This window comes from Mesoplodon bidens, assembly GCF_964165515.1.
Source record: "Mesoplodon bidens genome assembly, chromosome: 3".
Taxonomy (NCBI): Eukaryota; Metazoa; Chordata; class Mammalia; order Artiodactyla; family Ziphiidae; genus Mesoplodon; species Mesoplodon bidens.
In genome coordinates, this window is record NC_138178.1 from 97,176,319 (window position 1) to 97,204,300 (window position 27,982).

Below are 27,982 nucleotides of genomic sequence, written 5' to 3' on the forward strand. Positions count from 1 at the left end.
CTTAAACTAAGGCAACTTACAACAAAAGAGTTCTAATGTAAGTAATGAACAGTCTTCTGCTTGGCAGGGATCCAGTGTCTTAGATTTTTAAGATTCACTAGAAGAATTGATCAGCTCTAACTTTGCTCAGCATTTATGATATTATTCCAAATATAGTCTAGTTTATTTACTATTGGTACTATTTAGCTTATCCATATAGCCACAGAAATCCATTGACAGAGCTCTTTTCTGGGCAAGGTTAATCTTGGAAAGACTATGTGAGAAGGGATGGTAATCAAGTAGGAAAACCTCAAGGAAATAACTGAAGAAAACCTCTTTCCTTCACAAGTTCCACCATCTCTTGGTCTACGGACTCAGATACCACTTGCCTTCTTTTGCTCCAGGATATTTCTTGGAGGTCAGTGGGGTAACATGTCCTCTGTCTCAAGCATGAGAGATGGAAAGAGAAAGCATCTTAGCTTCCACAAGATGTTCCTGCTCAGTATCTTGGGCAGTATATCGACAAAGAGATCTGGATTTATAAAAGTTATGTGGAACAACAAGTAGACCAGCAGTCTGATGAAGAAGAAGTTGGTGAAAAAGAAATATTGAAAAATCCTGGAAAGAGAAAGCCAAGAAACTGTTAACTAGAGGTTAGAAAACCTGGAACAAAATAGTCATAATCTAAATGCATGTCTGACTCCTTGATATTCAAATGTCTCTACTCTTAACAACCCCTTACAAAGGTAGCCTCTTCCCATATGCTGGCCTGCCAGCTACTCTCTCTCCCATCACCATGTTTAATTTTCTTTCAGCATTTATCGCTATCTGAAATTACCTTGTTTTGTTTTTTATTTTTATTTTGGAAAATTGTTTTCCAAAGTAGTTGCACCAATTTATCCTCCACCAGCAGGGTTTATGTTTCTGTGGATCCACGTCCTTTCCAACATTTGATGCTATCAGATTTTTAAACTTTTGCCAATCAGATGGGTATAAAGTAATACCTCATTATGGTCTTGGCTTGCATTTCCTTGATGAACGATGGTGCTGAACATCTGTTCCTAGGTTTATTCGTCTTATGTGTTTCCTCTTGCCCATTTATCTACTATGTTGTTTGGGCTTTTCTTATTAATTTGTAGGAATTCTTTATATGTTCTTGATATTAATCCTTTTCCATTGTGTGTATTTTGAATATCTGCCCTCTACTTTATAACTTTCACTTGCTCTAAGGTGTTAAAGAACAAAATTTATTTGTTTTTTAATGTGCGTTTTATTTATTTATTTTTGGCTGCACTGGGTCTTCGTTGCTGCGCCCAGGCTTTTGCTAGTTGCGGCGAGTGTGGGCTACTCTTCGTTGAGGTGCATGGGCTTCTCATTGTGGTGGCTTCTCTCATTGAGGAGCACAGGCTCTAGGCTCACGGGCTTCAGTAGTTGTGGCTCGCAGGCTCTAGAGAACAGGCTCAATAGTTGTGGTGCACAGGCTTAGTTGCTCTGCGGCATGTGTGATCTTCCTGGACCAGGGATCGAACCCGTGTCCCCTGCATTGGCAGGCAGATTCTTAACCACTGTGCCACCAGGGAAGTCCCTAAAGTTATTTTTAATAAAGTCTAATTTATCAACATTTCCTTTAATTAGAATCACTGCTTTTTGTATCTTGTTTGAAAAATCATTCCCTACCCCAAGGCCTAAAAGATACTATTTTGTATTAAGACTTTATGGTAGTTTAAAAATATGTCCACAAATTCTTTGGTATTCCTCCCTTAGATTCTTCTCCACTGGAGTATGGAATAGACTTAATGATTTGCTTCTAAAGAATAACTTATCATGGAAATGACAGTGTGTGATTTCCTATACTATGTACTAAAAGCACTGCGGCTTTCTCCTTACTCTCAGGAGAAAGCCAGCTGTCAGGTTAAAAGGACACACAAGTAGCCTGGTGGAGAGGTCCATCTGATGAAGAACTGAGACCTCCTGCCAGCAACCAGCTGTGTGAGTAAGCTCCTTTGGACATAGATCCTTTAGCCTCAGCCCAGCCTTCTAATGACTGTAATTTCAGCCAACATCTTAACAGCAACTTTGTAACAGACCATGAGCTAGAACCACCCAGCTAAGTAGCTCACAGATTAACATGCACAGAAAGTGTGAGTTGATAAATGTTTGTTGTTTGCAGCCACTAAATTTTGGGGTAATTTGTTACGTGGCAATAGATAACTAATACTGAGTTTTGTAGGTTTTTTTTTTAAATTGGTATTTAAGTCTTTAACACATCTGGGCTTGCTTTTTTGTTATACTGTATAGTAGTAACTCAATCTTACTTCTTTCTCATCTGGATAACCATTTTTTCCCCACCATATTTACTGAACAGTCAATCCTTTCTTTCCCCTCTGACATATAATCACTGTCATATATCAAGGCTCTATATGTGCACTGTTTCTGAGCACATGTTCTTTTCCATTGGTCAATTTTCCTATTCCTGTGATGATACTACACTATCATAATTACGGTAGCTTCCCAGTAAGTCTTGATATCTCAAAGGGCATGTTTCTCATTCCTTGCTCTTCTTTAAAATTGCCCAGGTTATTTTTGACCCATTTACTCTCCCATATACAATATTTTAGTATCATTTTATTCAATTCCATGAAAAATCTTCTGGGGAGTTTGATTGGAATTGAACTGATTCTATTAATTATTTGGAGACCATTGATATGTTTATGATATTAAGGCTTCCTGTCGATGATCATGGTATTTCTCTTCTTTCATTTATATTACCTTTAATATTTCCTAATAAATTTCTATAAATTTCCTTATGGTAGTCTTGATTTCTTATTTAGCTGATAAATTATTTTGCCCTTGTGGTTTTAATATGATTTCCACGAGCAAACCTCCACTGTTTCCTTTGCTATATTACCCTTATCTGGTTGTGCTGGCTGCATTCTGCCTCAGGACAAATTCACGGCCCACCTCCACTCACCAGTCAAAAACAGCCCCTTGGGCTTCCCTGGTGGCACAGTGGTTGGGAGCCCGCCTGCCGATGCAGGGGACATGGGTTCATGCCCCGGTCCGGGAAGTTCCCACATGCCGCGGAGCGGCTGGGCCCGTGAGCCATGGCCGCTGGGCCTGCACGTCCAGAACCTGTGCTTCGCAACAGGAGAGGCCACAACAGTGAGAGGCCCACGTACCACAAAAAAACCCGCCAAAAAACCAGCCCCTTCCCCTCCAGTTTTCTTAAGTTTTCCTGTAGAGTTAATCTTGGTGACAAGAGCCAGGATCCATTCTAATACAGGATCTTGCTCAAAATTAGAATCAAAAGCCTTTTAAAACCCTCTTCCCACCACTCTCCTTGAAGCTGGATACAGTATTCATGAGAAGGTCTGGGATGACATGCCCAGGGACAATCTTACAAATAACCTCGCTTTCTAATTTCTTATCAGCGCACAGTATACCAGTTCTCCAAGGATGCTGGATCAGAGCAAGAGGAAAGACATTTGTAGTTTGATGTGATGAGCTAGACTTGCTGGGCTTATGTTTCTTTAGGCTACCAACTCTCTTTATGGCAGATAGTTCTTATCCCAGGAACATGGGCAATTCCATGCTGGGCACTGGTGTTGAATTATAGGTGAAGGTGGCCTAGGAGTCCTAGGGAAAATTCTGCTAGTTGTTCTGGGAACATGTATTTAAGGATATTGAAATATATAATTCTTCACTTATCTGGTATGAAGGAGTATCCCTCTTAAGCAAATTTTCCAGACAGTTGGAGCTGACCTTTAAGCACCAATAATTTTATGTTAACCATTTTGATTGGACTTTTTCTAAATCACATTTCATACCACTTTAAATATATGTTTCTCTATGCCTTCTTAAACATACTATACAGAACATAATTTGACCTTTTCTTAAAAATGCAGGGGCTTCAATACCAATTTTACTTTGCTATCACAATGATTCCCTAAGGACTAATATCCACTCATTTGTTTGAATCTTGAGTTCTTATTTGGTTTAACAAGATCTTTGAGCAATTATTATGTGCTGAATACTGTTAGATGCTGTCTCCTTTTCCCAATCATTTTCTCTCTCTTTTATCTGCTGTAAGGTAGTGGTATACTTGCATTTAGAATTTCTCTCCCTATTTTTATTTTTATTTTTATTTTTCACATTGGAGGTAATGTGCTGACATTGTGATAAAGTTTGAGGGAGACACATCTCACACAATAGTGTAAAAACTCAATCTTCATGCTTACGAACCACAGAAGGATCTCCCCATTTCTTTTTTTGTTCTTTAAGCTTTTAAAAAAATTTATTTTATTGTGGTGAGAACACTTAACATGAGATTTACCTTCCTAACAAATTTTTAAGTGTGCAACACATTATTGTTGACAACAGGTGCAAATTTTTTTTTTTTTTTTTTTTTTTTTGCGGTACGCGGGCCTCTCACTGCTGTGGCCTCTCCCGTTGTGGAGCACAGGCTCCGGACGCGCAGGCTCAGCGGCCATGGCTCACGGGGCCAGCTGCTCCACGGCATGCGGGATTCTCCCAGACCGGGGCACGAACCTGCGTCCCCCGCATCAGCAGGCGGACTCCCAACCACTGCACCACCAGGGAAGCCCAGGTGCAATGTTATACAGCAGATCTCTAGAACTTAATCATCTTGTTTAACCAAAGCTTTATGCCGATGGATTAGTAACTTCCCGTGCCCCCTCCCTCCACCCCCTGGCAGCCATCATTCCACACTTTGATTCATGAACTTGACTGTTTTAGATACCTCATATAAGTGGGATCATGCAGTATTTGTCTTTCTGTGACTAGCTTATTTCACTTAGCATAATGTCCTCAAGGTGCCTCAGTGTTATCGTATATTGCAGAAGTTCTTCCTTTTTTATAACGCTCCTTGTTTATTCTTTTTATTTTTTAAAATTTCTTTTGTTTTTGTTTTTAATTTTTAATTTTTTATTGGAGTCCCCATTTCTAATCAGCTGATGTTACTGGGAAACCAGACACATTTAACTAGTTGAAAGTGTTGAAGGGAAAAGGGGGTAAGTATGAGACTTGTCACATCTCTTCTAGGTGATAGGATTCCTGTTTCTGATTACTGCTAGGCCACTGGCTTCTAATACTGGAAAGCTGAGATTAGTCATCGCCTTTGGACAAGGAAGTCATAACAGTGAACTGAGAAATGTAGTCATTGATAAAACAAATTTGTTGACTGTGTGTGTGCGTGTGTGTGTGTGTGTGTGTATACAATGTTCTCCTTGTCTAGACTTTGCTATCTGCTAGTATGGCTAAGTAGAACTCCCAGTTTTCTGGGAAGTTTACTCAAAGGATTTACTTACTTTTTATAGAACCCTGTTTTCTTCTTTTGGAGAGAGTTATCCTGGGAGAAGAAGAAAGGACAGTGATAAGTAAACAATTTCTGGAGGCTGTTATCACTGCCAAGTAGTACTGAGCCATTAATTAAATGTTATTTTAGGTAAAATTTTACAAATTTTTTCATATACATAAGCAGATGAAATTTTCAAAGCCAAATATATGTACATATATATATGTGTGTGTATATGTATCTCTGTGTGTATGTATATGTATGTGTGTGTGTGTGTGTGTGTGTGTGTGTGTGTATATATATATATATATATATATATATATATATATAACTGCATTACCTTTTTATATATTGATAGGAATAAATGAAGACTTAGAAGGGTTGGGTCATACAGCTTGTAAGTGGCAGGACCAGGCCTGGAACCGAGGTCCTCTCAGTTCACATTTTGGGCTCTCTCAACTATACCCTTACCTTCTACTTAGCCAGTGACCCTTAGAGAAGTTTACAGGCTATAAAAACCACACAAACGTATTCCAAGAGATAAATTTTGAAAGCTATAAAAATGTAAAGATGAGACTATATCCTGGATTTCTGTAACATCCCTCTTCCAAAATATTTTCTCAGTTACTTCATTTTCCTTTAAACTTCCTTGTGAGATAAAAAGGAAGAGGAATTATGATCACACTTTAAAACTGTGGAAATGAGGCTCGCAGAATTGGAATTAGAAAGCAGCTTTCTGGGTTACAAATTTGATTCTATAGCTTGAGTGAGATTAAGTGGCATGCTAGCTGGTCAGCTGCTCAGGCAGCCTCTCTAAAGAGATTGCCGAAACATCATAGGTCATTGAACCATCACATGGACTCTGATAATCTTGATGAAGACAGTCCTGTTGTTTCTCTGATTGGTGGTCAGAAGGAATACTTTAATAAGTCACCAGGAATAGATGGTGGGACACATCAGGTAGCATGCCAAGCTTGGTTCTAGAGAGGTGGACTTCATTTAATTTCAGGAGTTTTGCTTGCTGAGTGGAATACATAAGCTTGGGACCAGAATAACCTGTTCAGGACAGTGGGAACTATAGTCACTGTGGAAATGGTCTAACATATATTCAAACATCTGGAAGACCTCAAGGGTAATAGTCAAATGTTGATATTTGCTTTTAAGGAAGAGATGACTTCTCTTTTCTGAGATTATAAAGACCATATATCTCAACAACATAAAATTTCTGCTGAATGTCCACCTTGGCTCTAAAGGAAATATAAATTACAATTAAAGTCCAGGCGGACTCCCAACCACTGCGCCACCAGGGAAGCCCACAATTAAAGTCCAATAAACTTTATCTATGTACTTGCTTCCACAAGACACCAAGCAGGCCAAGAGGCCCGGTGCTCTACATCCACATCTGTTTCCTTCAGACCTTTGCACATGTGCTGGTGACATCATGATGTTAAAGATGAATAGACAGTGAAGCTGTATCATAAAGAAGCAACTGCTTCCTATGTTTTAACTCATAGGCCAGCTCTGATTAGATGGTGATAGATGCCCTTGGTGTTCTGTGTAGTAAAAGATTCCGGACAATGCTGGGATCATCAGGAAAGAGTGCTGTGATTACGGGAGATAGAGGAGTGGCGTATGTGTCATGTCTTGGCCTTCTCTCCACAGAGTGCACCCTCAGTTAATGTTCCTTCTCGCTTCTGTGCTAAACTTTCTTTGGTCTTGGGCTGGTTTCTTTGAGAACACATCATTTGCACAGCTGTAAGAGGGAAGACAACTGTTCCTTAGCATCCTCTTTGTTTGTTTAGGGTTGAAATGCTTTGGAATTATATCCGGTACTGTTCTTGGAAAATTCACATGGGAAGATTGCTAGATGTTTGGTGGCTTATAGTGACTTTGGAAACTCCTTTGAAAGGCGATGACACTGAAGAAGCTGAAGATGGAGTAGGTGCTTACCTTGTTATTTTGGCCATTACACTCTTTGCTTGCTGAGTTCGCGCTTATCAATTTTGGCCTAGGGGGAAAAGAACCAAGATAGAGGTTGGATAAAGTGCACGCAAAGATTCATACTATATGATGGTTGTTTAAAAACAGTCTTATATTCTAATGCTATTGTAGCCAGTTGCTACATGTAGCTATTTAAATTTAAATGAATTAAAATAAAAAATAAGTTCCTCAGTCATACTACCTGTTCTTCAAGTACTCAGTAAGTGGCCAAGTGGATACTTAATAGATAGTATAGAAATTTCTGTTGAATAGCCTTGTTCTAGAAACTTAGCTTAGCAGTCAAGCCATACCTAGTACTCAGGAAGGATTTGGGGAGACTTGAAGGTATCCTTTAGGGGCGAGGACCTCCAAGTCCTGTTGTCTTGGACACAAGGCCACGGTGTGTACCTGCCTATTTAAAGGCTTTATGCAGTTTGGGTCTCTTTCTCTTCACCACAAGATTCCAAAATATTTAATATATAGAGATACTTCTTGACTGAATTAAGATTTAACATCTAAAGAGGGTCAAGAAATGGAAGTGAGGTTTTTGGTTTAGTTTCTCATCATTTAAACTCTTTTGACAAACTCAAGGGGTATTTTTTGGGGGAAGGAAGCTTTTATTTATGTTTAATATGAATGTTCTTCTTATTAAGGTGCTTGACCACTAACCCTTTTTAAAGCACATGTTCCTACCCTTAATATAAACCCAAATAATTGGTAACATGATAAAGCTATGAAGGGAGATGTGTTCCTACAGTCTTTGAAGACGGATGGGAGAAGGACCTGCGTTTTAAAGTTGGTGTGGTTCAGTGGGAGTCGACCTGATCACTACAGAGTGGAAAGGTATGTGGTGTTGGGGGCCTCATAATTCCAAACTGGAATTGGAGAGATGTTTGCTCTGACCCAGGCTGAGATGGAGTTACCACTAAAACCAGGAAGTTCCTTTGTTTGCCAAAGCTTACACTTCTCTCTCGAGGAACCGGGTCTCTAGTTCTTCTTCCATTTTCTTCAAAGTTTCCTGGTACTTCTTCAAAGAGAAATAAAAGAAAGTGCGGTTACTAATTAAAGCCCTGTGCTTTTCCTAATCATGATAAACATGCATTATTACATTGTAACATAAATGTTTGGTATTCCCACTGCCACTTTTTCTCCTTCCTAGCCTCCACCCCACCACTACTGATCTCTCACTATATTTCACCATTGGACAGGTCCCTGGGGGTAGTTGGGAGTATAAACAGGAAAAGTGTTCATTATTAACTTAAGGGCACAGAAGCTGGGAGACCAGGGAAGTAACAGAATGATATTGGTGGTGGAGTGTCAGAGACCCTAAAATCCCTCTGGAATGATACCTTGAAGAGTTAAAATTGTTCCAGACAGTATGCTCTGAAAAACCTGGTTCCATTTCACCCTGTACCTAAACAAATCCTTTGCTGTCTCTTTACTGGGAGGCTGTACCTTTATGCAGAAGGCCTGATCTTCACAGAGCTGGGCCACAAGTGCATAGTCTTCTATTACCTGGGGAGACTAAAATTTATTAGTCTTAAATTTTCTCAGTGAACTGCTGTAACAACAGTAGTATACTTGTTTCCTCCTGTGTACCAGACCCTAAATGTTGTCTTCTAATTGTTCTAAATATGTTTTTTTTTGTACATATAAACTAATTTTTTTGAGGGTAAACAAGCTATATTTTATAGTCCCTTGGGGATTATTTGGGGACAGTTGGGAGAAGAATAGATACTAATTTGTGGAAGATACAGATTATGAAACGTATCCTATAAAAAATATTAAATAGAAGGTAACTTAGGAGACTATAGTCATATTCCTTTCCTTCATACCCTCCTGATCCCATAATCATTTGGGATCTAGAACCTTATTATAACTCAATCATTTGAGGAATGCATTAGATCGTCTGACCAAGAATCGAGTATCCTTTCCTTTGGGAGGAGTAACATTGAAGTTACTGTGGTTACCTTGGCCAGCTCCTTCTCTTGGTCTGCACAGGAGGCTTCCAGCTGTTGTAACTTAACCTATAGACAGGGAAGGAGGCTGGTAACTCAGCAAGGCAAAAACAGGATTCCATTCTGAAATGCTATAGCAAAGGTTATCTCACAGGTGGTTGAAGTGCATTGGTCACCATTTCAGATATCTTTTTTTTTTTAAATTTTTTGCGGTACACGGGCCTCTCACTGCTGTGGCCCCTCCCGTTGCGGAGCACAGGCTCCGGACGCGCAGGCCCAGCGGCTATGGCTCACAGGCCCAGCCGCTCCGCGGCACGTGAGATCTTCCCGTACCGGGGCACGAACCCACGCCCCCTGCATCGGCAGGCGGACTCTCAACCACTGCGCCACCAGGGAAGCCCTCAGATATCTTTTTGATGGAGGGCAGTCAAACTGTCCTTGCAGCTGCCTGGTGAGCCTGCACTCTTGACCACTGAGTATTCATCAGTGCTTCGTTCGCCCTTAAACTTCAATTCTTAGCTTCCTTCTTCCTTAGCTATTTCTCTTAGAAAAACATCAACCTTGAAAAATTCACTGTCACTTTTGCTTTTATATATTCATGGCTCACTCCTTTCTTTCTCCCTGTATTTCTTCTCTCCTCTCTTCCTTCCTTGAATATTTGATGAAAGCCTATTCTGTATCGGCCACTCTACTGGAGTGACAGGGAAAGGGCAGGGGGAGTACTGAGGATGCAGTGGTGAACAGAATTGATAGGTTTTCTGCCTCACAGAGCTGACATTCTAGTTGGGGGACATAACAAATGAGTCAACATGATAATGATAAGTGCTGCGAAGGAAATAAAAGCAGAGTAATGTGCTGAGAGGGAGAGTGAGTGATGGCATAAGAGCTAATATAGGTGGTTGGCGAAGGCCTCTCTGATGATACTTGAGCTGAAATCTGAAAGGTAAATATTAGTCAAATGGAGATCTGGAGGAAATATGTCCCATGCAGAGGTTACAACAAGGGCCAAGACTGTGAACTTTGGTATGTATGAAGAAGTTATGTGGCTGAAGCACAGGGGATACTGGTAAGGTGGGGAAAGGTAGCCACTGATGAGATTACATACGTAGGGCCTTAGAGCTGCTAAAAAAATTTGGTTCTTTCTTTCATTCATTTATTTGTTTGTTTATTTATTTTTGGCTGCGTTGGGTCTTTGTTGCTGCGCACGGGCTTTCTCTAGTTGTGGCTAGCGGGGGCTACTCTTTGTTGTGGTGCACGGGCTTCTCACTGCAGTGGCTTTTCTTGCTGTGGAGCACAGGCTCTAGGCACATGGGCTTCAGTAGCTGTGGCTTGCGGGCTCTAGAGCGCAGGCTTAGTAGTTGTGGCGCACGGGCTTAGTTGCTCCGTGGCATGTGGGATCTTCCTGGACCAGAGCTCGATACTGTGTCCCCTGCGTTGTCAGGCGATTCTTAACCAGTGCGCCACCAGGGAAGTCCCCCAAATTTGGTTCTTTATTCTAACTGTACTAAAAAGCCAGGAGAGAACTTCAAGTGGTAAAGACACAATCTGACCTGTATTTTTAAAGAAGAGACTTTTCAGTATGTGGAAAGTGAGATTGTTTAGGAGTAAGAGTTGAAGCAGGAAGACTTGTTAGGAGGCTACTTCAGCATCCAGGTGAGGGGTATGGTGGCTTGCAAGAGGGTAGTACTATTAGTAGTAGTAGATAGGGAAGAATGGATGCATTTGGGTTATATTCTGTAGGAAGAGCAGATATAACTGTATTTTCCCTTCCTTCCCTTTCAGCTCTGTTGTTCCCACTTTCATCTAGGGATCATTATTTTACATCTGGATGCTTCTAACAGTTCCTTTCCCCTCCAGTCAGTTACAACCAGGGCCAGAAAGAAAAATGTGCTCAAGGCTGTATTTTCAAGACAGTGGCCTGAGTCACAAGGAGTTGAAGCAGGCATCCTATTAAACTACTGAACGAATCACCAGCATGCAAGAGGAACAGAAGCAAAGGAGATGCTGTATATTTCATAGAATTAGAGATATCACCTAAGAATTCTACAAAACAGGTGGGCAAAAGGTAGTGATTCAGAGGGTTAATAATACTCTAGAACTCTTTAGGGCTGGGCTGGTTGCTGCTAGGAAAATAATGGCCATTGTTCTGACAACACCTGGAACTCTCTATCTATAGTCTGTCAGTTCAGCTCACCTGACATAGCCAGCATTAAAGTGTCCCAACTAGATTCTGGTGGCCTTACTGTCAGGAAAACTTGTTTTGGGCAGGAGAAGGAAGAAAATCAATCTCTGGCTGCTGCAGTTATATGGTAAGGATAGTCATGGGGCTTCATAATCCTTTCTAGTCTTAACTTCACTTTCTTCCTGATGTACACACAGGATCCAGACTTCTTTCTTTCCAGGTAAATTTCCTGGATGTGTATGACTAAGCAAGCTTACTTGGTGGCCTTAAACAACTTCTTCTTCTTTTTTTTTCTGTGGCCATCAACACTGATTTGGCCAAGAGAAGATAGGGGAGTGATTCTCTATTCTTTCATTTTATATTTCTATTTTCAGTTTGTCCATATCTTCATAGGCTTCATATACACAGTATGGGATTAAGTGTGGGCTTAATAAGCTAAAGAAAAATTAAGGCAAGGATAAAGATGTAATTCTACAGAAAGTATCAAGTTAGAATTTTACCTGTTCTCTAAATAAAAAAAAGTAAGTCTCTAATTCTTCTTGCATTTTGATCGGATGTGTTGTGGTTGTGTCCAGGTTCTTAGCTCTGGAACACAATTAGAGAAATGCTAAGCACTGTCCGATGCACTTAGCATGCAGAACTCACTAGATACTTGAATGACCAATTTAATGATTTCTTTTCTGACTGGATTCCATGACAGGATGTGTAAGTTGCCTAGCATGCAGTAGATTTACAGATCCTAGCTCTGCCTCTATGAATTCATACATATGCCTTAGCCAGACTCTTAAATAGTCACTTTAAAATTATGTGACTTCAGGTTTTAGCTCTCCAAAAAAAGGAAAGAATACTTTATATACACAGTTTCACTCAATTTTCAAACGGAGGCTGGGAGGGACTGATTAAATTGCCCTTCACATACCACACTAAGTACTGGGGACAGGATTTAAATTAGGGACTTCAACTGCCTCCAGTGTTATATATGCATTTGTGTTCTGCTCTTCCTCATGGAAGAAAGAACAAAATGTATGGCTTCAGAGTAAAATTCCTTACTAAGAGCAGAGGAAATGTCAGTACTCAGTGGCCCAGACTTATGCCTGACATGGGTAAAACTACAAAGAATTTATCCCAACTTTGACAGTTGTTTTCACTTGAAAGCTTGTTTCCTCTTCATATAGTCCAAACCCATTCAAGATTGCTTTTCCATTTACCTTTGACTCTTCTGCAGTTCCCTTTAGATTGCCTTGTTCACACTTAATTGCCTTTTGAGATTTCCTTGTAAGCTACGGTTTCAAATAAAAAAATACATTGCAAATAAAAAATACATCAAATTAAAAAAAATAAAGAAAGCAAAGACATTCTCTGGTGTGTGTGTGGGCTGGTAATTTGGTCTTGATAAAAGCTGCAAGGAGGTGGTCCTTTGGTGGATACTTGGTGCTCTTGGAAACATCTTTATTCTACCTCTAACTTCTTCTCACTAGTCTTGGCCACCAAAGCTAGAGCCTGCTCAAGGCAGGGGTACTTTTCTGAACCCCTAATCCATGTTGGGTTATTCAGGTATGGGTCAGAAAGTAGGGTATCATAGGAAGCCCGCTGTATTCTGAGCAGGAGTTGAGGTAGAGGGAATGTCTAGACAAGGAAGAGGGAATCCTTAGGAATTAAGTATTTTTAAGTCTCTGTTGAAAGTAAAATTAACTCTCACTACAAAGTTGCCAGCCAATCACTTTAACAGAGTGTCTACTGGAATCCCTTTTCTTGTAATAGAATGAAGGAACCTATGGGATCACTGAATACCCTGAATAACCCACTCACTCCCTCCATCTGATACTTGCAGGGAAGATCCATGGCATTTATTTAGGTCATGAAGCTCAGCCTCAGGAGAGTAGTATCCACCCCAGCACAGGCCTCTCTGACGTGTGGGATCCCCTATGATCACTTTTGCTCCCTTGCCTCTTTGGTGCCTGGGGATGCTGTGGGAACACTGGGGAACACAAGAGCCCCATCCTACCTTTCTTTCAAGTTCTGCTATACTGTGGACCAGAGTCTCATTCTTCCGTTCCTGTTGAGAGAAAGAAGCAGAGTGTAAGTGTGCATCTGCATACCATCATCTGTCTTTATTTAGTTGATTGTTCTCCATTTTGCTCCAGTGATGATTTCCTGCAGGAACTCTACCTTATTGCATAACGTCAGGTAAAGAACCTGTGGTTTGATCTCAATACGTACACACCAACTTACCAGGGAGAGAGATGCCCACACGCAGGGCTTCCCAATACTAAATATTACCAAAGAAACCCTACCCTCCACACATCCCTTTCCATGCATGGACACATCCTGCCATGACTTTTGAGTTGACTACTAGTTGTATGTAAAAAGGAGAGACTAGCTTATCTGATAGTTGATGAGAGACAGGATGATGAATAAAACCTATCATATAGCTCTTCCCAGCTTCTTGCTTACCAGTCTGGCTGTTTCTTCTTCTAGCTCCTGCAAGGCTCTTTCCCTTTCCATCGTGGTGCAGTTCCCCTTCTCCTGCTCCTCATCTACCAGGTCTCTGGTCTGAGTGATCTCATTTTCCAGCCTACATGATGCAAGCACACACTGTGAGGATCTGGCAGTTTCAGAACTGATAACACACAAATATCAGTTTCAAGGGAACCTCAGTGACAATAAACACGAATCTCAAGTTGGAAACCATTCTTTCCTGGATCCTTAGACTCAGAATCACTTTCAAGGCAGGATAAGTAAGATTCCTCTGATTCCCAGGTCAAACACCCCAATGTTCTTTCAACTCAGGTTAAGTATCACCCAATTTTTAAAGGAATCTCTTTAAAACTTGTTGTATTTCAGAGTTTGAGCCACAGAGAAATGCCAAAGAATGAAGAAGAAACTTTGCTGTACAAGATTTAGGTCTCTAGAATAAACAGGAAAATTTAGTGTTGTCTCTTCTCTTCCACCCCATCCTCTGGATGGAGAACTTCCCTCACGGAACCCCAACACTCACCTCTGAATCTCATCTTCTTTCTCGTGGATTTTGAGAAGAAGGTCCTGATTTGCTTCATCAATTCTCTGCATATCCCTTTCAAGGTCCATATTCAAACTGTTAATGTTCCTCTTTGACTGGGCCAGTCTTAAGATTTCCACTTTCTCTGACCTGTAGACCCAGTCCCCAAATTGAACAAGGGCCAGTTATCTTAAGATCAGTAATCTTTGGACTAAAGGGGATATCTAGAAGGTATGTAATTCATTAACCTGGCTGTTTCTGGAAGCACATCTGTCCTTTTTCATTCTTAGGAAATTATATTTCTTAATCATGCTCTACAATTTATTTCAATAATTCTCAACTTGGTCAGCAAGAGAGGTTTTTCTCAGGCTTTCTCAGCCAAAGTGCTGAATATACTAGTGCACCTCCACTCTGGTTCCAGAAGTCTTGCTTCCTTAAATAGTATCTTGCATTGGTTTCTCAGACAAATTGTTCACAAAATCTGCTCATGCAATACACTTTTTTTTTTTTTTTTGCGGTACGCGGACCTCTCACTGTTGTGGCCTCTCCCATTGCGGAGCACAGGCTCTGGACGCGCAGGCTCAGCAGCCATGGCTCATGGGCCCAGCCGCTCTGCGGCATGTGGGATCTTCCCGCATCGGGGCACGAACCCGCTGCCTCCACATCGGCAGGCGGACTCAACCACTGCGCCACCAGGGAAGCTCTGCAATACACTTTTATTGAGTACTTTTATCCAGGTAGCTGGCACATTCCTTATGATTGAGCCCAGCTTTATGCATAACCACAAGAGATTTCCACCAGCAGGTAGGGCTTCAGTCTTTCCCTTCCTCCTCCCATCTCAAAACTTCTCTTACAGTGCCTGCTACAAAGCTTGAGTATCTATCATGAGAGTCACTTCACTGAGCACACAGATATGATCCAGACATTCACTTTCAAGAATTCAAAAATCTTTTTGAAGTAAATTTGAATAAAATAAGGGTAACACTAGAGTAACCTAGAAAGGGTACCTGGCACCTGGAAGCTCTCAATAAACTTTTCTTTTTCTTGTATCATTAATTAGTTTGCTTTTCAAATGATTAACCATAAATAAGTTAATGAGGCAGACTTTTGAGTAAGGATGAGGGATGATTTTGGAAAAGAAGACTTTATAATAGCTATCACTTCAGGAGGGCGTGAAGGGCTTGAGGTGGAGTGCAATGGGGGAGGGATAGATAGTAGATGGAGAGAGAGGGAGACTAGAAGATGAAGGAAGACATCAACAGCAGACCTGCTTCACACCTTGGTCCTTGGATGTGGCTTTGTATAATCATGATTACTTACTCATGATCTAGTTGATCTTCCTTGTGTTCTTCCATTGTAGATTCCGTAAAATATCAGCAGAGAGATATCTAATGAGTTGGGGAAATGGGTCCATTTGTGAAGCAGAGTAACTAGCCAAGAGCCCCCAAATATAGAAACAGAATTAACTGGTTTCTTCCCTCCAACTTCACATTTTGGCCATGACAAAATTCAGCCTTTTGGTTTTCTGCTCATATTCTGATTAAGCCTCAGTAAGGATACAGTGAGGATACAGGGATAATGCTGGAAATTTCAGTATATATCCTGCTAGCAGGTATATTCAGAGATAGTTCACCAACACAAAACCCTTTGGAATTTATACACAGCCATAAGAATCAATAGAGGTTATCAATTGTTCTTACGTCCCTTTCTACTCTAGGGCCGCTTGCTTTCCTAAAGGGCCCATGGGCATGGGTGTAGGTGTATAACTTCTCTGAAAAGTAATCTCTCTGCTCTCTAGCCTGGCCTCTATAAGAATCTCCAGATATTAAGATCTTAGTATTAAACAGGGCTCAGAAAAACCAAGCAGAATTAAACTTGGCTTGCTCTGCCCCTTTGGTTTCCTCTTTAAATCCATTACTTACATAAACTCCACCTCTCTTCTGATATGTATCGTCTTCCTGATTCTGCTCTAGGCAGTTAGCTTCTGAGGAGTCTAATCTTTCCCCAGTGGAACTGTCCAGTAGAATCTCAGAACCTTCTGAGGTGTCATGACTCTGCTATTGACATGGGGGCAGTATGTCACAGTGAGGTGGGTGGCAACGGTTTCTCATCATCTATGGAGACTTCAGACCTAGATGGTTGTGTGTGTTTCATGGTCATGTCTTCCCTTTGGCAGCAGTAGTTTAATGGATCTGATTTCTGGGCAGTATGAAGGGGTAGCCCCTGTCTTTTATTTCTCTGGCAGATTGAGCTCCCTTGCTTCAAAGTGTGACTAATATGGAAAGTCTGATTCCTAAGGCCAGCAGTCTAATCCCATCATGTAGCCAACTAACTACTCATTCATTGGACAAACACTGAAACACTGAAGGAGCTCCTGTGTACTCCAGGCACTGTTCTAAGCATTAGGGAGACAGAGTAAACAAAACAGCCAAGACACCTGCCCTCATGGGGTTTACATTCTAGGGCGTGTGTTGGGGGGAGGGATAGCACAAGCAGCATGGGCCAGCATAACCCTGAAAGGCCAGCAGGCCCAGGAGTGGCAAGAGGAGCCATGAAGACCCAAAGCTCCTCCTTCAACCCTCCTTAAGGGTATGTAGTTTTTCCCTGCACCTGCCAATATCCTGGGAAAAAGGAGAGCTCTGGAGAGGGAGAATCTCCCTAAGACTGAGAAATTACCTGAAAGAGATTTTTAGCTGGGAAAAGTCTATGGTGTCTTGAATTGGCCCCATTAAGTCTTTTCTGCCAACTTAAGGAATCAGAGCTAGAGGGGAAGATAAGATCATTTGCAGAATATAAAGAATATGTTTCTGCATACCCGACTATGTACATTTTGACCAGATTCTGCACCACTTGTAACTTTATGTGTGTGAATCATGGAAACCTGGGAAGGTTTGGATCTCAACTTAATAAGGACCGCATTGAGTTGATTTGTGGGCCAGAGTGACTTCTTAACATACTGTAGTTTCTAACAAACTATTTGTAAAATTAATGGCCTCTGATGACCCCCATTACCATCTCCCTTCTTCCTGAAAGAAGGCATTTCATTGCTTTATGAAGCTGTACACAGAAGAGTAATTAAGTAACCATTCAGGCCAATGGCCTCTCCCAGGAATTAATGGTAGGGAGAGTTCATTAACCCCAGCTGGTTATAGATTCTCCAGGAAATGCCCTGGACCAAGGTTATTGTAGCTATTAATGGATTAGATAGGGACTTTAACTGGGATAAAAATAAAGCTCTATCTCCTTCCTGGGGAGCTTTTCTCCTTGAGGGGCTACCAAAGGCAAGCCTGTAGGAGCAGCAGAATCCCAAGCTTGGGGCCTGTGTGGGATGAGGACAACAGATTGCTATAGTGAGAACTGCTAAATCGAGGTAAAAACAGGGCCTAGGGGGCAAATTAAGGTCCTCGATATAAGCCTTCCTGCTCTTTAGGAGGTTTGATTAACATCCGGTGCAGTTTTAGGGCAGCTGTTTTCACCTTGTTAATTTTTCCGTGCTGTGCCCTGCCCCACACAGAAGTTACTGAGGGACATGTCAGATTTTGCTGCACTGCTGTCAGGAACGCAGTGGCCTTTGTGTGGAAGTCTGTTGTGAAAATACGTGCTCTTTTCCAGGCTGGGCACTCAGGCTCTGTGTGCTGTGCCTCACCTTTCTGCTGTAAGGGGCCTGGCCAGGTGTGTGAGCCCTGAATGGAGCTGCCTGGGCCCTGGCCCTTCTGGCTGCCTCAAGGGGTGGAGAGCTATATCTTCTGCTCACCTCCTTTGTCCTCACTTTTACTTTGGCAAATTCTTCTTTGGATATTTTTATAAATGAGCTTGATCTTGAGGCTTATAGCCAGGCAAGGCTCTATAATCTCATTTTAGATCATTATTTTTCGAATACAGAATCAAGTGTGCCATTTTCCTTAAGTCCTTACTTATTTTTAGTGGTTATTTCCGCTAAAGGGGCTAATATTCAAAATATACAAAGAACATACACAACTCAATACTAAAAACCCCCAAACAATCAAATTAAAAAAATGGGCAGAAGATCTGAATAAACATTTTTCCAAAGAAGGCATACAGATGGTCAGCAGGCACATGAAAAGATGTTCAACATCACTAATCATCAGGGAAATGCAAATCAAAACCACAGTGAGATACCACCTCACTCCTGTCAGAATGGCTCTTAACAAAAATACAAGAAATAACAAGTGTCGGTGAGGGTGTGGAGAAAAGAATCCTAGTGCACTGTTGGTGGGAATGTAAATCAGTGCAGCCACTATGGAAAATGGTATGGAGGTTCTTCAGAAACTTAAAAATAGAACTATCATATGATCTAGCAATTCCACTTTTGGGGATTTATCTGAAGAAAACAAAAACACGAATTTAAAAAGATATATATTGTACATCTCTGTGTTCTGTACAATCTTTAGGCTCACAAAATCTTTTTGAATTCCCTTTCAAGAATAACTTTCTCAAAAGCAGAAACTTGAACTAAACCAAAATGTGAAGGAAAAAAGAAAAAAAGGGAGAATGTACTAGTAAAATTAAATATTTAAAAATTTATTGCATCATTGCTATTGTAACAGCGATAAAGAACTAAAAAATGAAAGTTCATCAAGGATTCACCTCAGCAAAAAACTCTTTGTTTTTCCAAGTTTTCTTCTATTTTTTGTCTATTAATAAACCATCTTTTATAGTAATCGTAGAATAGCTATGTTGCTGTGTTTTGCCTTTTCACTTAATGTTTTTTATAAACATTTTTTCAGGTTGTTACATGCTCTCTATAATTATCATTTTGATTGCTGCATAAATTCTGCTGAGTTGATAATATGCAAAATTTGCTTCACCATATTCTTCTCACCAAACGATTTCTCTGTTTACGTATCTGTCCCCTCTTGAGGGCCAGGAGAATGCCTGTGTTTTCTAGGGCTGCCATAACGAAGTACTAAACAAAACTGGGTGGCTTAAACAAGAGAAGTTTGTTTTCTCACAGTTCCAGAGGTTGTGTCCTGATCGAGGTGTTGGCAGAGTTGGTTCCTCCTGAGGCCTCTCTCCTTGGCTCGCAGATGGCTGTGTTCTCTCTGTGTCCTCACATGGTCATTCCTCTGTGTGGCTGTGTCCTCATCCCTTCTTCTTATAAGGACACCATTCATATAGGATTAGGGCCCACCCTAATGACCTAACTTTAAATTAATTACCTCTTTAAAGACCCTATCTCTAAACAAAGTCACATCCTCAGGTACTAGGAATTAGGATTTCCACCTATGAGTTTCGGGGGAACACAACTCAACCAATATGAGATACTCAACAATTGTTTTACTGTGACCAAATTTATGAACATTCAGATTGTTTCCCCACCTTCCTCCCAGATGAAAGCAATTCAAAGAACATATTTGTGTAGTTATATTTTTCAAGTATAACCAAAATATAATGTTAAAAGTATACACTTAGGGCTTCCCTGGTGGCGCAGTGGTTGAGAGTCCGCCTGCCGATGCAGGGGACACGAGTTCGTGCCCCTATCTCGGAGGATCCCACATGCCGCGGAGCGGCTGGGCCCGCGAGCCATGGCCGCGGAGCCTGTGTGTCCGGAGCCTGTGCTCCGCAACGGGAGAGGCCACAGCAGTGAGAGGCCCACGTACAGAAAAAAAAAAAAAAAAAAAAAAAAAAAAAAAAAGTATACACTTATATTTTTACCATTTTTGAATGTCTGTTCATTAGCATATGAGTCAACTGCTTTATATTTTACAGGTAGGAAAACAAGGACAAGAGAGATTAAATGTCTTGCTGGGATTAAAAAGATCTCCCATACCTGTGACCGCATCCCTCAACATTTTCTAGTTCATTCTGCAGTAAGCCTGGGAAAGTGCAATAGGAAGAGGGCATTTCCTCAGCTATAATATGGAACTGGTATTGTGGAGTACTGATTCAGTGTAACCCACATTTTAGTGACATAATTTTTGTTTTCAGTGAGGTCATTTCTTCTGAGGTAACCAATGCTTGGTCTCTATCACTCTTTGTTTTATTTTAAATTTGCTTCTCTAGCTTTAATTAAAAATTTACAATCACAGAGTGATCATTAAATGGAGGATTCCTAAAAAGGGTAACTAGTGCCTGTGCATGCACACTTTCATAAAAAATTTACACTGAAATTTGGTGTAGTTTTATACTCCCTTCTCAATTTTTCTAACTTTGTGTTCTTTCTGTCCTATACTGGAAACACAGTTCTTCAGGTTATACCTGAAAAATATTACAATAACACAAATTTGTTACTGTACAGTTCTGGAGGTCAGAAGTCTTCCATGGCTCTCACTGGATAAAATCAAGGTGTTGGCAGACCTGCATTCCTTTTGGAGGCTCTAGGAACAAATCTGTTTCCTTGCCTTTTCCAGCTTCTAGAAGCCACCTGTATTTCTAGACTTGTGTCCCCTTCCTTCACCTTCACAGCCAGGAGTATAGAATCTTCACATCTCTCTCAGACTCTGACCTTTGCTTCTGTCATCACGGTGCCTTCTCTCACTCTCATCCTCCTTCCCTTCTCTTATAAGGACCCTAATGATTACCTCCGGTCCATCTAAATAACCCAGGATAATCTCCCTATTTCAAGATCCTTAATCATTTACAAAGACCCCTTGCCATGTAAAGTAACATATTCACTGGGGATTACAACATGGACATATTTTAGGGGTCATTCGTCTACATCACTTATCTTAAGGAAAGGGAGAAGCAGCTCTCCCACCCTTCCCTTAGGAACTTGCATCTCACTAGGCTAGGGAGAGGTAGCAATCCCACCCTCCCCCACTGTGGGTACACACTCACAGCACAGCCCTCTGAAGAAATCTCTCCAATCTTATTTCAACTTTAATTCTAAAAGTAGACAAGGGGTTTAAGAATCATCTGAGAAGTTCTCCAAATAAACTATTTACACTAAAGTCTTTATCTCGAAGTCTGTTTTAAATTCATTTTTTGTCTTATGCTTTCCTGATTTTCCTGTTAAAATATTCCAGTAGCAATTAGTATGTCAACTTTGGTGCCTACATAAGGTATTATAATAGCAGTCAAGTAGGGAAACAATAATATATTATTTCATTTTCTATCAGTTAAATGATTCACTTCCCTCTGATGAAGAGTTAATTTTGAAAATTCTAGGACATATTGTTTTCTTTTACTTCCCACTTTGTGTCCTGATACCTAGCAGTTTTCACATTTATATGACTTAGAGTAAAATCTTCAAGTGGCATTTCACAGAAAAGGTTTATTTAAAAAATCTCAGAATGTTATATTGGAATGGATAGCTGTGTGTGATCTGTTTGATTTTTCTGCCCCACTGCCTGACAGCTGCAAGATTCAGCGCTGAGTCAGGCTCCAGGACCACTCCCTCTGATCATGGGACTCTAACTCAGATAGAACCCAGTTAGCCTGCCCTCCTGTTTTCTCTGACTGTGCTCCCAGACTAGCACCTGAGCTCATGCCCCATTGCTGTGACGAGTGTCCTGTTTTGTTCCTCAGTTTCAGGGTCGGAACTCCGTTACAAGCCTACCTGGGGACGCAGTTCTGGCTCATTCTGCAGGTGGAGTATGTTTTTATCAGGACCTCATGCGTAGGTCTCTGACCCTAATTTCTTCCTCAAAGCTGGAGCCCATCCAGGGCTTCCTCATCTCTTCAAGGTAGTGCCTGCCAAAGCCCCCGTGTTTCCTTGGTCTGTCTGTTTACAGGGACATGCCCCTATTACCATTTGTTGGATTTCCTTGGTTTTAAACACCTGCCCTGTCCCCCTCCTCTGTTTATACCAATTGTCTGCAACTCAGACACTTCCGGGGGAGCCATCCTCCTCTTTGCTGCTGAATTGGAATCTTAAAAGCTGCATTTTCCAGAGTTGTATTTCACTCATGTCTCAGCAGTCCCTCCTCATATGGAACATTCTGCCATGGGTAGAATCCTTGTAGTAATCATTTTAATGTATAAATTGAAGTATTTCTTGTGGAAATTAAAAATGAGATTTTAGAAATGGGATATATTTTGAAAATTCTATGTATGGGGTGTAGTCTGGTGATATTTAAACACATAAAAGCATTTTGGGGAACTATTTTCCCAAATAACACTGTTGTCAAAGGCTGAGTTATGCTACTGTTCAGGAGAGAGGTTGCTCCCCATTAAAGTTGATCTTTTTCTTCCAATATTCATTGCTTTTTGTTTGGGTCCTTGTAATATTCCGTAGGCCTCTTTCCTGAGAAAATATGAATAAACAAACTAAAGTTGAATGTTTTCTTAAGCCAATTTTAGTTTTGAACAAAACATCTCTGAGAGGTCAAACTCAAGATAATTTCAGAATTCTAAACAGGTTTTATAACCTCTCTTGGCAAGAGATGTGTATTTGCAGAATCCATAAAGCTTTTAAGGTATAGTTGATATTGAAACAATAATGACCCAGGAACAGGATATTTCCCGGAGATTAATGACCAGCTGGGAGGGGTTGATGGCCTGAGGTGTAGTTGAGGGCCATTAACCTCAGACAGTCATTAAAGCCCAGGAAACGTCCTATGTCTAGGTCGTTATTGTTATTATAAATTGAAAATGGAAAAAAGAAACAGGCATACAGATGCTCTGAAGGGCGACTCCATTTCCAATGGTTTGAACAGGGAGCGTTCTGGGAGAATTTATTCCCCCATCCATTAGCCAGCCAATCTCCCTGAATCCTCTGTCACATTGCCCTTCAACTGATGGGTCTTTGTGCTGGAAACCCCTGAATTCCCCAGGTACTGAGTAGAGAGAACAGTTCCTCATTGTAGCTACCTTTGCTCAGAGTGACTGGATTAAGCAAATAGTCATGGTGAATGACTTTGCCACTGCTCTTAATTGCATCCCACATTGCCATCTACTTGCTCCCCCTGGGATCAGCTGTTTTCTTCTCTATTTAGCTGCAGTAATTTCCCACAGCTGAATTTTAAGCCCTTGAATATTTTGTTTGTGCTTATTTCGCAGGTCATTGGGGGTGAAAGTGCACGTTATTTGCTTTGCAGTTGTGTTGTCTCTAGTCAAGCTAGATAAGGCACGCCAGCCCAATTCCTTCTTCAGTTTCCAAAAAGTACCACGACTCAGAGATATTTTGAATTCCTAAGTAATAAGTAATGCTGAGTTTTGAATGTTATAAGTTTCAACTTTGAATTAGTCCTATAGCAGCAGATTCACTTTCCTATTTTTTTTTTCCAAGCAAAACATTCAAAATGGAGAAGTAATCACTTTAGGTTTCCAATATCACTTCAGGGCTTCATAACAAATAGTTGGATATGAAATATTCAGCTGGTTTATTCTGAAACAGAACTTGCCAGTTTTGTTCATTGGCTATAGGAAATTTCATGTAAGACAAAGAAAAGCAGAACAGTATGAGCATCATGAGGATACAATTTCCTTTACTCAGTGGTCACAAGGAGGTGTGAGCCATGAACTGGATCAGCTCAGATTCATCACCAGTGACTGTAAAAAACAGAAAAAACCCCAAAACATTTCCCTTGATAACACTGGTCAGAAATATCAGCTTTGTAGAATAGCATATCAGTGTATAGTACTAGGCTGCCAATATTGTTAAGAATTTTATAAATTTGAAGTCTATCCTCAAAAGGCTCCTCTTCTCTCTGTAGTGGTGCCTGACATTCCTATGTTACATATGACTTTGGCCTAAGATATTGAAAGGCCGGTTTAAAATACAAATGCTAAGTTTTCAACCATTGATTCTCATCTTCATTTTAAGTTATTAAATCTTCCAGACCACAGTTAACCTGGGGATTCAGTATAACCAAAATGATAAGATTAATAAAGAATAAAGGGAAGTATGATGAAAGTATTCTTTTTTTCAAATCCCTGTCAGTGTAATCTGTGAAATCCCTTTTCTTGGCAGGGTCTTCAGAGTAGTTCACATTCTCTTGTATCCCTAAAAGTCCTTGTATTCCATCATTTATTCTCATTTTAACAACTATTTATTAAACGTGTTTTTTGTGTGTGTGTGCCAATCTGTGCTCTGTTTCCTTCTAGCTCTCTTCTTTAGGCTGGCATTCCTGGTAAGGTGGGCGAACTTTCATCCAGGCCACAGGACTTGTCATTGCCTTATGGTGATACAACTCTTGAAATTCATGTCACCCTATAGGTGTGTAAGTGTTGCTCTGATGATGTGGGGAAGAATTCTCTTTTCATCAGCTACGACTTTTTGTACGATAATCTGATTTTGAGTTTTATTTTCTTAGTGTGCCTGTTGATTTTCTAATTCTTTTTACTTGAATAATTCTCCTCCTCACCCCTTTGACTTCCTATATCTCCTCTTCTAGTGGAATTTTGTGTGAGTTATTATGGAAATGGGTTGGGAGATATTACAAATGATGTTGCCCGTGGTGACCTATAAAATTAACCACTGGCCCTCTACTGAAATAGGCATCTCAAATCTCCTATTGAGATGAATTCCCTCCGCATTTCACACTGGCGTGGAGTTCCAGGGCCCTTTTGCTGAATGTGTATGTAACTGTCTCTACTCCATGAGGTCATTTCTCATTGATAAAGGCCCTGTAATCATCCTGTGTAGTCCACACATAAGCCCACTGGCATATCTGAACTCTTGCACTGCAGAGGTAGAATAGGGACCCTTTGAGGACTCTCATATCAGATTATTTTTCCGAGCCATTTTTATTGTGCTGCTGTAAGGGATACCAAAAGGCATAAGTATCCTGAGTACACAACCACAGTATAATCCAGACAAGGGAGAAAAAAGGAGAGAACATCAAATAATGACAGTCTGCTGTCCTCATTCTAAAAGAAGATGAGAGCATGGGAAGATCTAACTAAATATATTTGTTGAAGAGTTTCAGTGCATTTGGGTTTAAGCTTCCAATTACTGCTCTTTTTCATTGTACTATAGTACCATTAAGTACCATACTGCCTCACTGTAGGCAATTAATAACAGGTACCTTAATATGTTGGCTAGATTGCAGAATGTTCCAGTCACTTTTAATTATTAGAATAGTCTTGTGTTGTTGTTTCAAGTTTTAAATTAAATTCAGAGCTCTTTTCCTCTCATTCTACAAAGAATTGACTTCACCCTCCTCCCTTCTCTAGCTTCTATCATGTTCATGCAGTGCAGAAGAAGAGGGACAGGGCAAACACCTCCTTCACTGCCCATGGTGAGGTTGAGTTCTTTGCTTGGCTAGCTGTCCTCATTGGTTTGGCTCAAGGTATCATTAATGCCTTCTGTGTGGGTGGCACGTAGTTGCTGGTCCTCTCGTATGTGAGTTCTTTTGAGTGTCTCCAAAGTCCTTCCCTTCTTAATGCATATTTCCTGATGTGAGCAATCTGGCTTTACCTTTTCTACTCCCTTAGACCCTCCAAAAGGTGATCACCTCCAAACTGAGATTCCCTTTTCTTGGTGATCAGCCCTCTTGGTGGTCTGAAAAGACAGAGTTTAGCAGATTTTCTCCTCATCTGTTGACCCTTAGGAAAATCATCCATCCATGACATGTCAAATAATGAGGCAAATAACTTCTTGGCTGCCTCTCCTCTCAGCCTCACTGTGCTCTCTAATTCTCTTTTCCTTGGCTCAGGTGACTCAGGTGTGCTAGCCAAACAGATTGCCAACTGGAAAATGAACTGCGCTTATTCCTTTCATGTAGTCACCCCCATTCTCTTTTTTTATTCTTTTTTTAACATCTTTATTGGAGTATAATTGCTTTACAATGGTGTATTAGTTTCTGCTTTATAACAAAGTGAATCAGTTATACATATACATATATCCCCATATCTCTTCCCTCTTGCGTCTCCCTCCCTATCCCACCCCTCTAGGTGGTTGTAAAGCACTGAGCTGATCTCCCTGTGCTATGCAGCTGCTTCCCACTAGCTATCTATTTTACATTTGGTAGTGTATATATGTCCATGCCACTCTCTCACTTTGTCCCAGCTTACCCTTCCCCCTCCCTGTATCCTCAAGTCCATTCTCTACTAGATCTGTGTCTTTATTCATGACCATTGTTTTTTTTTTTAGATTCCATATATATCTGTTAGCATATGGTATTTGTTTTTCTCTTTCACCCCCTATTCTTAACATGAATTCCCTTTGAGCCCTCTTCTCTTGGTTTTTGGTAACAAGGTAACCTATTTTCTTTCTCCCTCATGGAATAGTGTCTCTTTAAACAGCTGCCCTCCTCACTGCCCTCTAAGTTCTCTTCTCACATTGCCCAGGGAGAGATGGTAATGATTAATAGTGAGGCTTGTTCTAAACTGATGCTTATTAGTAAGCTCCCATATATTAGAATATGGGGGTCTTACAGTATGTTAGCATTCACCTTTGATCTTAGATGCCATACTGGGGAAATTGGAAAATTTCCACTTGATATCCTGCTTCAATCCAGAGGAAAAAGAAAAGGGGAGAATATTAAATAAAATCACTGTTGCTGTTCCTATCCTAAAAGAATAAAATCAGAGTCAGATAACCAAAGATGAATGGGCAGAAACTACTATGAACCATTTGGGGAAATTTGCTGGCTCAGAGAGGGAGAGGCTTGCCAGAAATCCTAAAAGGAGTCCAGAGGGATGAGACTCCTTTCAGGGGCACCTGGTATAATAGTTACAGTTAATAGAAAAAAAACAGAAATCACATTATGCTTCTGTTCTGAGTCCCTGATCTCCTTCCTGGGAAGAGCAGAACTGAAAATATGAAGATAGAATCAAATTATAGGGAGTTGGAGGGAAACAGAGAGTACCAATGTGCTTTAAGTAAGTTCAGATCTTCAGACCCTGATACATTACATCCCAGGATACAAAGAACCAATGAATATGATTTCTGATTACATTTTGGTCATCACTAAGAGTAGTTGTTTTTTGTTGTTGTTGTTTCAGTTTTTTTCTTGAAAATTTACAGAGAAAATGCCAAAAAGTCAATTAAAAAAAAAAAGGAAAAGGATTTTGAAAACTATAGCCTAATAATTTTGATGTCATTGTAAGCATAATTCTTGACTAAGCTATTCTGTAGATGGTTTATGAGCAGTTATGAGAGGAGGGTGTTCACTGAGAGTAACATGGATTTAAGAGAAACATTAGCTGGACTATTCAAATATCTTTTCAGAGTAAAGCTGAAATATAATGGATCCTAAATTCCATAGAACATCTCACATTCTCTCATTGCATTCTCAAAGATATCATGGGGAAACTAGGGTGCATTATTGTTTTCTTGGGGAAATTCATAGCTGTTTGAGAAGAAATTCATTCAAGAAATATTTTTGAATTCTTGTATTCTAGGCATGTGCTTAACCCTCAGGATAAGAGAATAGAGAATTAACATTCGATAAGTGTCTTCTGTGTATATTTATGCTAGGTGTTTTACACATAGGATCATTTTTGCTTGTCTGAGAGATGGCTATCATTATTTTGGTTTTACAGTTGAGGAAACAGAGGTTCAGAGTTGTTGCCCAAGATGATAATACTAGTACAATGGTAGCCAAGATTCAAACTTTGATCTACCTGATGATAAGGCCATGATCCTCCCATGACATGATTTTCATTGCCCCAGAGAGTAAAACTAAGATTAATGATTTGAAGTTACCAAGATGTGAGTCAAC

The 27,982-nt window shown here is 40.5% G+C and overlaps 1 protein-coding gene across 1 annotated transcript; it reads right to left on the reverse strand.

Annotated features, from left to right (window-relative positions):
• Nucleotides 1-398: 398 nt before the first annotated feature.
• Nucleotides 399-16,461, reverse strand: TMCO5A (transmembrane and coiled-coil domains 5A; the record flags this gene model as incomplete). Its single annotated transcript, XM_081228497.1, has 12 exons — nt 16,345-16,461; nt 15,732-15,774; nt 14,412-14,561; nt 13,868-13,988; nt 13,419-13,469; nt 12,622-12,693; nt 9,244-9,300; nt 8,729-8,788; nt 8,236-8,300; nt 7,244-7,301; nt 5,307-5,347; nt 399-597 (listed from the first exon to the last, which is right to left on the reverse strand). Exons 2-12 carry the CDS (start codon nt 15,764-15,766, stop codon nt 399-401), a joined length of 909 nt encoding a protein of 302 aa, XP_081084623.1. The 5' UTR covers nt 15,767-15,774; nt 16,345-16,461.
• Nucleotides 16,462-27,982: the final 11,521 nt, after the last annotated feature.